The sequence below is a fragment of the Podarcis bocagei genome (genome assembly GCF_964188305.1).
Source record: "Podarcis bocagei genome assembly, chromosome: 11".
Taxonomy (NCBI): domain Eukaryota; kingdom Metazoa; phylum Chordata; class Lepidosauria; order Squamata; family Lacertidae; genus Podarcis; species Podarcis bocagei.
Window position 1 is genome coordinate 5,633,953 of NC_138136.1, and position 16,511 is coordinate 5,650,463.

Consider the following 16,511-nt stretch of genomic DNA (forward strand, 5'->3'; position numbering starts at 1 on the left):
TTCTACTTTAAAAAAAGAAATAGCACATTGAAACCCAGGCTCTTTTTAGGTGATAGAGAGGGTTTGTTCTGCTAGCAGTGTCTGAAAATGATGTATATGCCTTTATTGTGATATATTTTTTTCATGCCAGGAAGCTTGCCATTCTGTGGATAAATAAGAGCACACAGGGGTTCTTTGAATATTTTTTTTCTATGGCAGTTTACAGTAAATTCAGCTTTCTACTTGGACGTGATTTGCTTCTTGGCTTTATTTGTATGACTGGGCTATGTTCAACTACAATCATTTTCTATCTAAAAAGTAATCTGTCATTTACAAGAGCCTTTCTTGACTTGCATAACAAGTCATAATTCAGAAAAGGGCTGCTTGCAAAGCCAGAATAATGTGTTTCTGTGTTCGTACATACATATGCACATATGTGCACTGTGTGTAAGAGAGAGAGAGAGAGAGAGAGAGAGAGAGAGAGAGAGAGAGAGAGTAGAAAATGTCATGCCTTGCTCACATTTTTCTCAGAAAGACTGTTCTTGCTCTTCTCACACTATTGTCTAGAAGGTGCAGAGAATTGGAGGCAAATTTAGTAGTAGCCCTTAGTGCAAAATTGGTTCTGCAAAATCCCAGGCAGAATAAGGAGTTGGCATGTGACTAGTGACCTGAAACAGGGTATATGCATTTTTGCACCCCTGTTCCTATGTTACAGTGCAAAGGTAGGGGAGGAAGGACTTAGGCAAGCACCACGTCTCACCCTCACCTCCTCCATGAGACATTACCATATATTACATTAAGCTCTGGGCTGAATTACCATTGAACATTGCATATGTCACTGATGCCTTGCAGAAAGGTAGATTCAGACAACCAGATTCAGACTCCTCCACCCGTACGCCTTGACTTCTTTTGTCTGAGTGCTGCAGAAATACTGTTCTGATGTTTTACTCTCTGAAGTTTTAGCCAATGTCGTAAATTTTGTACTTCATATTTTTCTTTTTCTGTAAGCTGTTTTAAGACATGTGGCAAAAAGCAAGATAGAAATTTCTTAAATAAATAATTCAGGCAGAATGAACTAGGTTTTGCAGTTTGGTCGCTATCCCTTTTGGGTTCGTTGGCACATTGGCAAAGCAGAGGAACTGTCTTGGGCACCAGACACACTGCAGCCAAGTCTGTTGACTACAATATAATGCTACTTTCATCGGGGTGACCCACAGGACCCCGTGGGCACCAAGGATGGCTCCTATGGGCATACCTGAATGTGCAGGCACCCCATTGGTAACCCCTATTTTAAAGTGTTCACTGCCTGATGGTATTGTAATTTGATCATAGGAGTTTTTACACTTTGTTGAATGAGTGTTGGCAGTGGGATCCATTAAATGTCAAATCCCTTCATTCAGTTATGCACATTTTGGGATAGAGAAGGAACATACCATTGCCTGATCCATCCTATAAATGTGGAGACTGGAAATATAATAGCTGAGTTAAAATCCTTTCCCATCCCATCACTGGGCACCTATCTTAGAAGTTACGGTTCCTCAGCTTCGTATTTCTGTCTGTGGGGGGATGACTTAGTGCTTCCAAAGCGATATGTACTGTAACTAAATAAATGATTATATAAGTAGGAGGGCCTAAAAATAACACCACTTAATGTCTGCCCTTTACCTTTCCTGGAAACACCTTAATGATCCAAACGAGACTGGCTTTTAATGCTAATTACAGCAAGCAAGTACTTGATTTTTTGTAATACAGACTGCTGGGAAGTCTGCCTATGTAGATCCAACTGAAATGAACTTCTGCAAGTTGCATTTGCTGTTTTTTTTGCACAAGCTGTAGCTGGATGATTGCACCCTTAGATGCCAGGAAGAGCAGATAAAAACTGAAAGAGAAACCACACAAGTCAACCCGTTCTAGATTGCGCTTTTGTCGATTGCCTTTTGCTGAAAATGTAAATAATCTAACTGTCTCTTTCCACATTAGAATGAGAAGTCCACCACCCCTGTGTCTAAATCGAGTACCCCCACTCCACGGACTGACGCTCCAACTCCCGGCAGTAATTCTACACCAGGATTGAGGCCTGTGCCTGGGAAGCCACCAGGAGTCGACCCATTAGGTTCGTAGACCACTTGAGGGAGGAGCTGCCCTCCTTTTTTTAAAGATCACATTGCTGCTTTGCACTCTCTCGCCCATAAAGTGGTTGAGCTCAGATCTGGGTTCAGATTCCACACCTGCCCTGGGTTTGCTAGATGATCGTAAGCAACTCATTTCATGGTACAGCAGCAAAGGTCAAGACAAGGAAGCACTTTGGCCTTTACAAGTGATCAGTCAACATTTGCCTTCCGTTTTATGTCTGAGATTATTCACCTGTGCAGAAATGACATTTGTTTGTTTGTTTGTTTATAAAAAACATTTATGTAACACTGTAGCATAAAAACCTATCACAGCAGTTTACAACAATATAAAACCAAGAAATGACATTATAAAAGTTTTTTTTAAAAAAAAAAAAAAAACAACAAACAAGTTAAAAGCAAGCAGAAATAATAAACAAACATCAATAGACCACTGTGGGGTATACTCTCATTTGCCTACATAGGCCTGGCACAATGGAAAGGTTTTCAGCGGGTGTTTAATAGTGGGCACAGAAGGCTCCCACTGAATTTATGGGCAGTGTTCCACAGGACTGGGCCAATGACACTAAAGTATTGATTTCTCATTGTATCTCAGTCAGTGGAGCAGGAGACTCTTAATCTCAGGTTAATGGGTTCAAGCCCCACATTGGGCAAAAAGATTGCAGGGCACTGGGCTAGATGACCCTCAGGGTCCCTTTCCAGCTCTCCAGTTCTCTGATGCCATCAGCCTCACCAACTCTGGGAATAACCAAAGATGCTGGGATGTAAGGGTTCAGGTATCTTGGACCCAAGTTCTTCAGGGCTTTGGAAAGCAGTACAAGAACTTTCAGGCTCAGTAGCAGATGGGCAGCTGGTGTGGCTGTTTAAACAATGATGTCACCTGTCTTCCCCCCCCCCCCACTTCTATGTTTTGTAGCTTCAGGCCTAAGAACGCCCATGGCAGTACCTTGTCCTTACCCTGCCCCATTTGGAATAGTGCCCCACGCTGGGATGAATGGGGAGCTGACCAGCCCTGGTGCTGCCTATGCAGGTCTCCATAACATCTCTCCTCAAATGAGTGCAGCAGCAGCTGCCGCTGCCGCAGCAGCAGCATATGGGAGATCTCCAGTGGTAAGTTTCTTTCTTCCTGGTTTGTATCCCATGCTCATTGTGCTCATTTTGCTCATTGTGTTCCTGAGTGGAAGGGGTTTGTTTTCAACCGAGGCACGAAAAAGGAGGTAGACTGCCCTAGAGAAGCAAAATAAACCAGGAGAGGTTTAAAGGCAGTATACCTCTGAATATCACCTGGTGGGAATGACAGGTGTCTGGCCATGGCTGGAAACAGAGTTTGGGAATAAGGGTCCTCTGCTTAATCCAGCAGGGATTCTTCTTATGTTCTTAAACCTTAGGGAGGACTCTTTTAAAGAAATGTTTGTGAGCCCCTGAGATTCAAAACTAATGGCTAGAATTCTATCATTCCCCATTAACGCTTTGAACTTTCTTTGTTCTGTTTGTGGGAAAACTTCAGGTTGGTTTTGATCCACATCATCATATGCGAGTCCCAGGTATCCCTCCCAATCTGACAGGCATCCCAGGAGGAAAACCGTGAGTGTTAAACGTACAAACTCAATCATATTATTAAGCTTTTGTTCCTTTTGCTTCCTCTGTGATACTGAATTCGATGCGTGGCAGAGGGTGGTTAATCCTCCTTTTAATCTTAAAAGCCTATTTGGCAGTTTTTCCCATAGGTGAATATGCGCCAAGGGTATCGGATGCTGTGGATAAAAGAGGCCATGGGGTAGGGGTTATCCTTCTGCAATGGGACGTGCTGGACCACAGTAGCTCAACTTGGCACAGAAATGCAAATTGCAACGGGCTCTCTAGTGTTCATGTCTTCCGTGTTCTGCCTCTCCGTTTTAAAAATAATTCCTTTGTGCACAAAAGAAGCCCTGCAATCAATTGCAGACTTACTGGATTCCATAAACAGCACTTTGCAGAGAAAGAAACAGCAAAATGTTCTGTTTGATTGAAAATACTAAAAAGAATTATGGTATTGTAATGTACAAATGCATCCGTGATGGAACAGGTGACCTACTCTAACAAGCTCGGTTCACTGGGAGCTGGGCATGAAAGAATTATATAATTAATACTGAGTTTTCACTCACATTCCTCTTCAATGAAGTGAAAATAGACACAGTGATCCCAGGGCATTCATTTGTGCATATATTTACGGCATTACAATCCCCTTTTGCAAGCAAAAAAACAAAAAATCAAAAAGTGGCAGAGCTCTTGACGATAAGTAGTCATTTTTCACATGTTTATTTGGTTTTGGTTTTTTTTTAAAACCCCAATCAGTTTATTTTTTGCACTTTCTAAGGCATAAATACTACATGTAAGAAAAACATTTAAAAGGCTTATGCTTCTTCACATGCCAGTATGTCTTATAATAAAGCTACAGCAAATAAGGCAGCAGAATTTATTCTTCAGGAAAGATTTGTGATCCATTTTCAGTAGCCTGTGTGAGTTTTCCATTTGCGCACTACCTCCATGAATCTGCTAGCCTCCCCCATCCCTTCCATTAGCCATATATTTCCATATAATGTACTCCAGCTGAGCCTTCAATAAAGTTGTGAGCAATGACAGAAGCACTCCAACACGTTGCATCTTAGAACAAAGCTGTTTTGAGCAGTGGAGCGCTCTCCCTAGCAGAGCTTTTGAGATGAAGTTGTTGATAGGTTATTCACAGGTGGTGTAACTGGCAGTCATATAACATGTTGTTCCTGGTGAGATGTACTGTTTGCCATGTTGGCTCAGCATTTATTGGTCTGCCATTTTGGCAATTCTTTCTGAAGAAAAATATATATAAACTCCTTGGTATTTGTGTCCAAGAAGAAATATTGCAAGGGGCTAGAATGAGTTAAGCCCAACTATGTTAAACTATGTTTCACAAATTGTGCCTTAGCCTGGATCTTTTTTCTAAGTTAAGAGAGACGTTCTGCATCTATGTAAACCCTTTGTCTTGTGCGTACCACACGTGTGGCTTATTGAAACATGTTTTTCTCTCTTCATCTTTCCCTAGGGCATACTCATTTCATGTAAGTGCAGATGGCCAAATGCAGCCTGTACCTTTTCCTCCTGATGCCCTCATTGGGCCAGGAATCCCACGTCACGCTCGGCAGATTAACACCCTGAACCACGGGGAAGTGGTCTGTGCAGTTACAATCAGCAACCCCACAAGGCATGTGTACACTGGTGGGAAAGGATGTGTCAAGGTCTGGGATATCAGTCATCCAGGCAACAAGAGCCCTGTCTCTCAGCTGGATTGCCTGGTGAGTAATGGCAGTCAAAAGGTCTTTAGAGAGTTGGTGCTGGCAGTGGTGAGGTGGCCATGGAGGCATAGAGACCATTGTTGGGTGGTTGGGGCACCTGTAAATTAGTCATCCAATTTGATGTTTCTGCATATAGTTTAAGTAGTATTAAAACCCAGTAATTTTGCCAGCTGCGTAATTCATCAATCACATATTTTAAACTCTGGGATTTAATTGAATTTCAAAGGAACCTGTCAACTTTTAATACAGGTTTCTGTTTGTGTATCTCTAAATTTAGGCTATGCATTTTCTATAGAGGATAATTCTTCAGTTTTGGGTGCTTAACCAAGAAAAAACATCAGCATTAGATAGTTTTCAAATTATTACCTGCATTTGTTAAAAGTGACATTTATTGTGGCTACAATCCAGTTAAAGAAATTTTAACTGGCTAATCATGATGTTAGGAGATTACCTAGTTCATCATTTTATTAGGTTAACATGAATTTGCATCTGAGTAAAAGCAATAATTGTGACGCAAGAAGCATATTTTGTTTTTTAAAGATGATGCGCACAATAGCACCTATAATGATACAAGATTTTAATAAATAAGAGAAAATTTGTCAGATTTGAGAAGCATTGTTGTTCTAGCTTTTGGTTCGTTATCTTTTCCCCATTCTTGACCTGATACTTTCTTCCCCTGTATTGCTACTATTATAATACTGAAAATACTTGCCAGATCTTTGTTTCTTGATTTTTCTTATTTCTTGGCAGCGGTGGTAGATTTTATAAAGTCACTGTCTGCTGAGAGTGACGTTGGTCTCCTTCAAGGGGTTAAAATAACAGAAACACAAACTTCCTCAAAAAAATTTGTAGGCTTCCATAAGCACTCAGAAGGCTCGCAAGCTCTGAACTGTTTGGGGCTGGGCACAGGGCTGCATGTGCGTTTTGATACTAATTAAGATTAAATATCTCTCACTGCTGAATTTTGTAGATCAAGTTTAAGTACTTCCCTAATGTCGTGTAATTTTCTGGCATTAATCCACTTTATCATTGTCATAAGTATAAATGGCTCATTAAAACCAAGAGGGAATACAATACTTTTATGGATTCCTGCTCTCGTGTTAATGCTGTTTTCCTTTCCTCATGAGTAATCTCTTGATGGCTTCTGTCTCTACAGAACAGAGATAACTACATCCGCTCCTGCAGATTGCTCCCCGATGGCCGCACCCTGATTGTTGGCGGGGAAGCCAGCACGTTATCCATTTGGGACCTGGCAGCTCCAACTCCGCGTATAAAAGCAGAGTTGACGTCCTCGGCTCCTGCCTGCTATGCTCTGGCAATCAGCCCTGATTCCAAGGTCTGCTTCTCCTGCTGTAGCGATGGGAACATTGCAGTCTGGGATCTGCACAATCAGACATTGGTCAGGTAGGTCAGCTTAAGACGGATTGTCAAGCCAACTCTAAATGTGTTCACCATACTCTGTGTTTGCACTGGGGGTGTCATGTGGTTGGAGCTATAGCAAATGAAGCAGCCATAAACTTGAAAGGTCAATAGTTGTTTGCGCATTAGGCTTCCAGAATCATGAATTATTACCTTTAATGCTGGATTATTTGGATGGGAAGAGTCCTTGGGGCTATTTCAGCCTTCCACTACCCATTCTGCCAGTGTTTCCCCATTCTGTCAAAGGAGACATTTCTAGGCTACCTGTGAAGCAGCAGTCATTGCAGACTGTGTGTGTGGGTGTAGTCCAAAGATTAGAATTAGATTTTTGATTGGTGCTGGAACAAATAAGAGTATTAGTATTAAAATACACAGTATGGCTCAAGTGGCCTGCTAATTTGTTATTTTTGTGCAGACATAGTAGAAACAAGGGCTGTAGCTCAGGGTTGGGGAAGAGACCTGTCTTGAAATCCTGGAAAACTACTTCCAGTCAGACCATACTGAGCTAGATGGGTAAATTGTCTGATTCTGTTTAAAACAGCTTCCTGTCAAAATTATGTATATGCATTAATGGGTGAATGAAAGACCCTGGTGTTTGTAGTCTCTGAAATTAGATTGTGTGAACATGTATACATGATTTTGAGTGGCTGTCAGAAAGTACCAGTCATGTGAATTCCTATACTTTCTTTTTTCCTTTGTTTCTTCTTCATTGGCTCATTATGAGTCCTTTGGGGCTTGCGTGGAAAAATTGATTTTTTAAAAAAAATGAATTCATTTTGCTCCTGAGATCTGAGGGCAGGGCAGGCAGTAAACCTAATTAAATACAGATGAGAGTTTAAGTACCTCCAAGCTGGGAATTCTTTGAGATGCATTGGTTTGCTGTTACCTCCAGTGGAAAAGAAGGCTAAACAAAAACTAATAGCCTATGCAAAGTCTGAAGGGTAATAATACATGGAAAACATGGGTTGTCCTCAGCTAATAATCATGTTCTGTGTTGAAGCCACTCTACGGGGGGGGGGGGGGTTACAGGAAATGCAGTGATTGGGTTGCCAGAGAGAGAGAGAGAGAGAGAGAGAGAGAAGGTGTACATATGTTGGATCTCTTAAAAAGAAGAGTGTATTTTATTTCAGACTTAAAACAAAACTATTGCAGCATTCCAAAGAGTGTTCCTCTTTACTTTCTTAGTCTTATGTTCCTCTCTCTATCTCTGCTACCACCCCACACTCAAGGACCAACTGCCCTAACTGTCTCTCTATAACCAACTGCCTTTCCCAACCAGCCAACCCACTCAAACCAACCAACTACCCACCCACAACTCCCAACAAACTCCCCCCAGAACTCCTTTATAGACCCACTGACTCCACCCCCCTGGGTCCTGTCTGTGCAACCTATTTAACTATTTCCCCTCCAGCACTCTCTCATATATGGTAGGTGTTATGTAGTGTAGTTTCACCCTGGGCCAACAGGGGGATACTGTATATAGTTTTCACTCAGGTCTGTAGATAGTTTTCACTCAGGTCCGCGGCAGTTAGTTTAGGCGGGAACTCTGAGCTGTTGTGGTTACAATGTTGACAGCCGGCTGCCTATAAATACAGGCCGGCTGAGCTGTTCGCAGGCAGTTCTATTCCAGCTTGTCTTAATAAAGAGCTACTTGAAGAAATCGCTGTGCCGGCTGCTATGTCAACCCACTACTTAATACTGGCGACGAGGATGGGATGGATGGACATCAGAGCACAGCCAGATGCGGCCAGCCTCTGAACTGAGCTGAATCACAGAGCGAAATCACTGAGCGAAATCACTGGGCAGAACCAAGTTCAGAGCTGACTGTTCTGGCTAGAGCACTGTGTTCCATCCATCGCCCTTCACGCCGGCATCGGAATCATGGCTTCACTTGTGCCTCTACCGCCGTGTGCGCCAGCCTCTGAGTCATGGGACTCCTACCTCGCTCGGTTCGACTGCTACCTCCAAGCCAACGAGCTGACAGCAGTATCATTGGATCGGAAGCGGGGCCTATTCCTCAGCCTCTGTGGGCCTGAGGTGTTTGAGACGGCCCGAGCATTGGTTGCGCCTGAAGCAGTCCAGGCAACACCATGGGACACGATCCAAGAGAAGCTCCGCAACCACTACGCACCAAAGCCGTCCAAGATTGCTGCCCGCCATGCGTTCTACCACCGGAACCAGGCAGAGGGGGAGTCAATCAACAACTACGCCACCGCCCTGCGACAGGCTGCAATGCACTGTGAGTTCCGAGACTTAGACGATGCCCTGATGGATCGAATCGTCTGCGGGGTCCGGGACATCCATCTGCAACGGCGTCTCCTAGCCAAGCCAGACCTCACGCTACAGAAAGCCATTGAGGAGGCTGTGGCCTCAGAAGCTGCTGAACGCTCCGCCCAGGAGATCCGCAAGTCCAGCAGCCCGCGTCTTGCTAGGGGGCCAGTTCCGGTGCATCATGAAGAGGCCAGCAGTGATGAGGCATCCTCCAGTGAAGACGATGACGTGCACCAGACAAAGCGGGAGCGCAGGAAGCTCCAACAGAAGTCCAAGGGCCAACCGGAATGTGCTGGCTGCGGAGGCGACCATTCCCGTGCCAAGTGTCGATTCAGAGACGCCATCTGTAGGAGGTGTTCCAGAAGGGGCCACATCGCTAAGGTCTGCCGATCGGCTCCGGCTGACACCCCCCCTTCATCGACTCGCAAGTTCAAGTCTTCACTCCAGTCTGCCAAGGAAAGTTGTTTCGCTCTCACCAACTGCCGCTGCCCGTCTGGAACCACGATTGGCCAAACCGACTCGTCTACGCGACGCAAGCTGAACGTCACGGTGCTCATTGAAGGAGCTCCATGTGACATGGAGATCGACACCGGGTCTGCCCTGTCCGTCGTGTCATGGAGCACCATCAAAAGACTGGTACCCAGAGTATCCAAAAGGCAACTCGACTCTCACCGCGTACACCTGAGAGACTACCAGGGAAACGACATTCCCGTGGTAGGCGTTGGCCGGTTCCGGATCGCCTTCAAGGATTTTTCGGGCCTGCTCCGGTTGGTGGTGGTCGAAGGTCAGCGGCCAAGCCTCCTAGGGCTAGACTGGTTTGATGCCCTCGGCCTGGAAGTCACCGGCATCAACTGCATCTCTAACGCAGAGACTGAGGGTCTGGTCAAAGACTTTGCCGAGGTTTTTGACGGCACCTTGGGACAATATACTGGTACGCCCATCTCCTTTAGCCTTGATCCACAAGTCGCCCCCATCAAGCTTAAGCCACGCCGGGTTCCCTTTGCTCTCAAGGCTAAGGTGGACGAACAACTGGACAAACTGATCGCCCAAGGAGTTTTGGAGCCCGTTGACCACGCAAAGTGGGAAACCCCCATCGTCACGCCTGTCAAGCCAGATGGGTCGGTGAGAATCTGCGCTGACTACAAGTGCACAATCAACAAGGCACTTCAGCAGCACGCTTATCCGGTTCCTGTTGTCCAACACCTGCTGCATTCCCTGGGTGAGGGTAAGGTCTTCGCTAAGCTGGACCTTGCCCAAGCCTATCAACAACTGCCAGTCGATGATGCCACTGCTGAAGCCCAGACGATCGTCACCCACCGGGGGGCATTCCGTTGCCGCCGGTTGCAGTTCGGGGTGAGTGTGGCTCCTGGCATCTTCCAAAGCCTTATGGAGCGTCTCCTGCAAGGGCTTCCGGGCGTGGTACCATATTTTGATGACGTCTTGGTGTCTGCAGAATCACACCAGCAGCTGTTCGAGCGCCTCCGTGCCGTGCTGACCAGGTTCCAGGAGGCCGGGCTCAAGGTAAAGAGGGAGAAGTGCCTGATTGCCGTCCCACAGGTAGAGTTCCTGGGCTATCTTATCGATGCCTCCGGCCTTCATCCAACCACATCCAAGATCCGCGCTATCCAGCAGGCCCCCACCCCAAAGGACAAAACGGAGTTGCAGGCATTCCTGGGACTGCTGAACTTTTATAACGTGTTCCTGCCCCACAAAGCCACAGTGGCTGAGCCTCTTCACCGACTCCTTAGCACTAAGACGCCTTGGACCTGGGGTCATCGAGAGACGGCGGCCTTCAACGCGGTCAAGGCTCTCCTTTCTTCAGACAGTGTGCTGGTACAGTACAGTGAATCCAGACCGCTGGTCCTTGCCTGCGACGCCTCACCTTTTGGCATCGGTGCTGTCCTTAGTCACCGTTTTCCAGATGGAAGAGAAGCACCGCTCGCCTACTTTTCCAGGACACTATCTCCGGCGGAACGGAATTACAGCCAGCTCGACAAGGAGGCATTGGCACTTGTGGCTGGAGTGAAGAGGTTCCATGAATACCTCTATGGCAGGACTTTTGACCTCATCACTGACCACAAGCCACTCCTGGGCCTCCTCGCCAGTGATTGTCCAACTCCACCGGTCCTCTCACCACGCATGCTGCGATGGACTGTTTTCCTGGCTGCCTACCACTACCGGCTCATCCATCGCCCGGGGAAATCGATGGGCCATGCCGACGCCCTCAGCCGTTGCCCTCTTCCAGCATTTGTGGAAGACCCGGCTCCAGCTTCATCGCTCCTTCTGATTGAGGATCTTCCGGCAGCGCCTGTATCGGCTGCCACTGTGGCCTCCGCGTCTGCCCAGGATCGCACCATCAGCCGGGTGCTCAACTGGGTGTGGAGGGGGTGGCCACAAGGGCCTTTTGCATCGGAGTTCCAGCCCTTCGCAACCAGACAACATGAACTCTCAGCTCATCGCGGCTGTCTGCTGTGGGGAGACCGCGTCGTGATTCCCCAGGGACTCCGTCAGCGCGTCCTGGAGGCTCTGCACGTTGGCCACCCGGGAATTGTCAAAATGAAGGCGTTGGCTCGGTGTTACGTCTGGTGGCCTAATATGGACGATGCCATCACTGCCTAGGTATCCGCCTGTCAAGCGTGCCAAGAGTCGAGGCCTGCACCACCGGCAGCTAAGGGACACACCTGGGAGACGCCAAAGACACCCTGGTCGAGGGTGCACATTGATCTGGCTGGCCCCTTTCACGGCCGGACCTTTATGGTAGTGGTGGACGCCTATTCCAAATGGCTGGAGGTCGCCCTGATGCCCTCCACCACTACCGAAGCTGTCATCCGGGTGCTACGAGGCCTGTTTGCAACGCATGGGTGTCCTGATGTCCTTGTCTCTGACAACGGACCGCAGTTCACGTCAGGCACGTTTGAGCGGTATCTTTTGGAACTGGGCATCCGCCATGCCCTAACGGCACCTTTTCATCCATCCAGCAACGGGCAAGCGGAAAGAATGGTGCGCTCGACAAAAGAGGCACTGGCGCGCCTGGACCGGGGAGACTGGCATGAGCGGGTCGCCGAATACTTGTTCGTGCAACACATCACTCCTCATGCGGCCACAGGGAGGAGTCCTGCTGAACTGCTTATGGGCCGCCGCCTCAGGTCACCGCTCGACCGGCTACACCCAGACTTTGCCGTGGCTGAACCCCCAGGCTGTGCCAACGCACCACGGTCATTTGTCCCAGGAAACCAGGTCTTTGCCTGGAACTATGTGGGGGACATCCCTTGGGTGCCAGCCACAGTAGTGGGAGTCACTGGACCTCGCTCGTACCAGGTGGCACTCGAGGACGGACGTTTGTGGCGACGGCACATAGACCAGCTTAGGCGCAGGGTTGGCGACTTAGACACTACCGAGGTGCCCCCAACTGCGCTTGCGGCTCCAGAAGAGACACGTACAGATGGCGAGGCCCCACCTACACCTCCCTCGCAAACTGCCAGCGTGGAGCCGAACCAAGCCGTCTCAGAACAGACTCAGACCACTCCACTTGCGGAGGCTCCACCCACAGCAGCGGATCCAGGGGAGTTGGTTCCAATGCCACCTAGGGTCGCACCACAGCCTCAGCGAGAACTGTGTGGCCCTCCGGACTTGGCTACCAGTCCCCGGCGGTCTGGCAGAGTTTCCAAGTGCCCAACTCATTTAAAGGACTACGTGGTTGGACAGGTATCACTGTTGGTCTAAGTATGGGAAATGTAACCGATATGCTTTTGTGCCTAATTGAACCATTACGCGTAGTGCTATATAAGGAAACCATTACGATTGTAACTAACGCCTTATCTCGGTGGGGAGGGGTGTTATGTAGTGTAGTTTCACCCTGGGCCAACAGGGGGATACTGTATATAGTTTTCACTCAGGTCTGTAGATAGTTTTCACTCAGGTCCGCGGCAGTTAGTTTAGGCGGGAACTCTGAGCTGTTGTGGTTACAATGTTGACAGCCGGCTGCCTATAAATACAGGCCGGCTGAGCTGTTCGCAGGCAGTTCTATTCCAGCTTGTCTTAATAAAGAGCTACTTGAAGAAATCGCTGTGCCGGCTGCTATGTCAACCCACTACTTAATAGTAACGTCACAGCATCTATCTCTACTGACTAAAGAGCACAAATTGTGGATCTGGTGCTTTCTCGCATTACCTTGATGCAAAAACATGGATCATGTAATTTGTTTTCAGGATACATCCAAAAATTAAAATTGTGTGTGTGTGTGAAATTCCTGCCTCAATTCATACTTCTTTTGAAAGTGATGGCACTTTTGCCTTGTTTTGACATTTCCAGGCAATTCCAGGGCCACACAGACGGAGCCAGTTGTATTGATATTTCAAATGACGGCACTAAGCTCTGGACAGGAGGCCTGGACAATACAGTGAGATCCTGGGACCTAAGAGAAGGCAGGCAGCTACAGCAACACGACTTCACATCACAGGTGAAGAATTCACAACAAGTTAAAAGCAGTCTGTGATGTTTTTATATTTTAAAAATCAAGGTTCTTAAAGCAGACTTGAAGAACAGCCACAGAAGAATCTTTTCCTTTGGCTTTTGCATTCTTTAACTGGTGTGTGTAGGGCTCCTGTAGATGATCGGCTATCTATAGGTCCTGTTCCAAGATAACCTGTATAAAAATGCTATTTCAGCACATCTCAGAATTAAGATGTAGGTCTTGATCAGTGCCGTAAGTTACACAGTTAATTGAGTTTTGTTTATCTGAACTGCTGTCTCTTGAACTAGTGCTGTCGCTTCATTAGCATCTCTTTGAAAAATAAAAAACTGTGTTACACCAAATTATCTTCCCAGCAGCAGTAAATTCCGTCACCGAGACAGGTGTGTAAAGCTTTCATTAAGCATCAACCTGTGTACTATTTTAATTGCAGATCTTCTCACTGGGTTATTGCCCAACTGGAGAATGGTTGGCAGTAGGAATGGAGAACAGCAATGTTGAAGTGCTGCATGTCACAAAACCAGACAAGTATCAACTTCATCTTCATGAGAGTTGTGTGTTATCCCTGAAGTTCGCTCACTGCGGTAAGCAGTTCAGTATACAGTAGTGCCGTCTTCCGAACCTGCTTCCTGTAAAAACCAAGAAGGGAGAATCAAATGGCAGATATTTAATTGTACATGTATGGTTGACTTTTGTTTTGGTGAGCCGTTCAGCTGCAGATCATTGTTTCAACCAGGGATAAAGAATGGATGGGAAGGGGAGAAGAGAATAGATTTTGTTGATGTGCAGATTAATCAATTGAAAAACTGCTTCTAATTATTTTTAAATCTGATTTCAGGCAAATGGTTTGTAAGCACTGGAAAAGACAACCTTCTGAATGCTTGGAGAACACCTTATGGAGCCAGCATATTCCAGGTAAAAATCATAGAGGTGGGATGTTAACCACATACAAAGCAGCCTCATACCAATGGTTTGTCGTAGGACCTTGTAGAGCTTCTGTCAGGGAACATTCAGCAACCTCCCTTCGCATAGCGACATTTTACCACCCTTTTCCCATAACCCCACCTTATTCTTTCTTTCTGCTGCAGACTTTGGCAGTTCTCAATGTTTCTTTCAGTGTTCTCCTTAGATACACAGTTTTCCTTTCTTTGCCATTTTGGCACGGCATGCCTTCATTTGCCACAAAGGCTATTTTTCACAACCAGTCACAACCAATAGTGATTGGGTAACATGATTGTCCGGAATACATGCAAGACAAGCTTGCACATTGTTCAAGTCTATGGCTAATTTTTGTGCTGTGGGGGTATATGTTAAATACAATTCATGAAGTTCTGCACGTTCCTTCCCAAATTGCCTGCTTTGGGGCTAATTTTTAGCCTGTTGGTTAACTTGATGACAACACATTAGCTGTTTCTGTTTCCCCATTAACTACTGAAGGAATTAATTGGGTGCTGTGTAACAAAGTAGGTTCTTAACTTATCTTGGTTTTAATCTCTGGAGGACAGTTGATGTAAACAATAACATGATCAATGTCTCAGGTCTGCAGAGTTTACTGAACTTAAGTTTAAGGGTGCAGAAACAAAAAAAAATGACGTTGGGAAGGAAGCAAAAATGGCTAGACCATTCTGAAAAAGTCTTGTTTGAAGGGAAGAGTTTAATATTGCAATTTTTTGTGCAAAGGGTGGTTAACTCTCTTTTTCTCTCTTTTCTTTTTTCAGTCCAAAGAGTCATCTTCTGTGCTTAGCTGTGATATCTCTGTGGATGACAAATACATTGTTACCGGTTCTGGGGACAAGAAGGCTACAGTCTATGAAGTTATTTATTAGAGACAAATCTGAATGAGAACTGTACTCCTCCTTGTAGCACTTTGCTGTATATTTTTCTTCTCTCTTTCTCTCTTTCCTTCCCAAAGTGAGGACAGAAACTGTTCATCACAATTGTGGACTTTCCCCACCAGACTTGCTATTTAATATCAGGCACCCATTAAGGACTTGTAATACCAAATCTCCAGCTATCTACTTGGAAGAAGATGGAATAAGCATACCTAACAGGGAACTGACTCTTTCAATTATGTATCATAGCTGTAATGTATTTATTTTGTTTAAAGAAAATCTTTTTAACAAGGAACTGACTAAATAAAGTAGTCTGCTTCTGCCTTGGATTTAAAGGTATGTTGCATTCTCAATGTTTGTATTGTTTGTGTGGGATGAGGCTATTTGGTAAAGAATGGGAATTTACCATTTATTACCTAGTGTACACATCTGCACCAATTCTGATCTCAAATGAGTGCTTCATTAAATTCTATTGTTTAATAAACAATGCATAATTAATTACAAGAGGTGATAAACTTGTTCAGATGAAAGTCTAGGAAAACAGGGACTGCAGAAGATCTCGCCTGACTTGCCTCGCCTTTGGCCTTGCCAGACAGCCATGGATGGCCTTGAAATTTGAAAGGTCTGCTACATGTTAAAACAGACAATGGTCCAATTTGCACTATAACTAAACTAGGATTTATCATTGCGGCCCTGAGGGCTTGTTTGTTCTCCCTCACTCTCCACCTCTGGTGGAAACTTTTACTTCTGTTTTTAACAAATTACAGTTGTCCCTCCCAGCCCAAATCCAGATAAACTGATCAATGTTGACTATGGATTAGGGAAGAAAGCCAACTTCAAAGCATGGTCCATGATCCGGGCTTATTTCCCTATATGTTGGTGCTGTGCTCCTTTGATTTTATATGCATAGGCCTTATGCAAACCTTGCGCCTGTGTGGGGGCATAGCAGGTCCAGAGGCAAGTCAGAGCCAGACACAAAATGACCAAGGCTCCTCCCCACCAAACATAGACTAGATGCTTCTCCAGACCCAAGCCAATCCAGACAAAGTCAAGCATAAGTTTTTCTGGCTGTCTTGAAATTTTATACGGGCAAACATGCTGA

General features: G+C 45.9%; 1 protein-coding gene across 6 annotated transcripts in view; it reads left to right on the plus strand.

The window, feature by feature from the left end:
* Positions 1–16,511, plus strand: part of LOC308597686 (transducin-like enhancer protein 4) — a 135,465-nt gene that overhangs the window by 117,770 nt on the left and 1,184 nt on the right. For 5 of the 6 annotated variants that reach the window (XR_014013105.1, XR_014013106.1, XR_014013107.1 and 2 more), the window contains 9 exons: positions 1,960–2,092; positions 3,025–3,218; positions 3,616–3,692; positions 5,167–5,416; positions 6,573–6,820; positions 13,418–13,565; positions 14,011–14,161; positions 14,416–14,492; positions 15,296–15,745. Coding sequence is in view for 1 of the 6 variants with exons in the window: in XM_081213668.1 (XP_081069794.1) it covers positions 1,960–2,092; positions 3,025–3,218; positions 3,616–3,692; positions 5,167–5,416; positions 6,573–6,820; positions 13,418–13,565; positions 14,011–14,161; positions 14,416–14,492; positions 15,296–15,403 (1,386 nt within the window). In the remaining 5 variants the exon portion in view is untranslated. Of the gene's footprint in view, positions 1–1,959; positions 2,093–3,024; positions 3,219–3,615; positions 3,693–5,166; positions 5,417–6,572; positions 6,821–13,417; positions 13,566–14,010; positions 14,162–14,415; positions 14,493–15,295; positions 15,749–16,511 lie in introns of those variants that run through there. The other variant, XM_081213668.1, reaches the window with a different exon arrangement.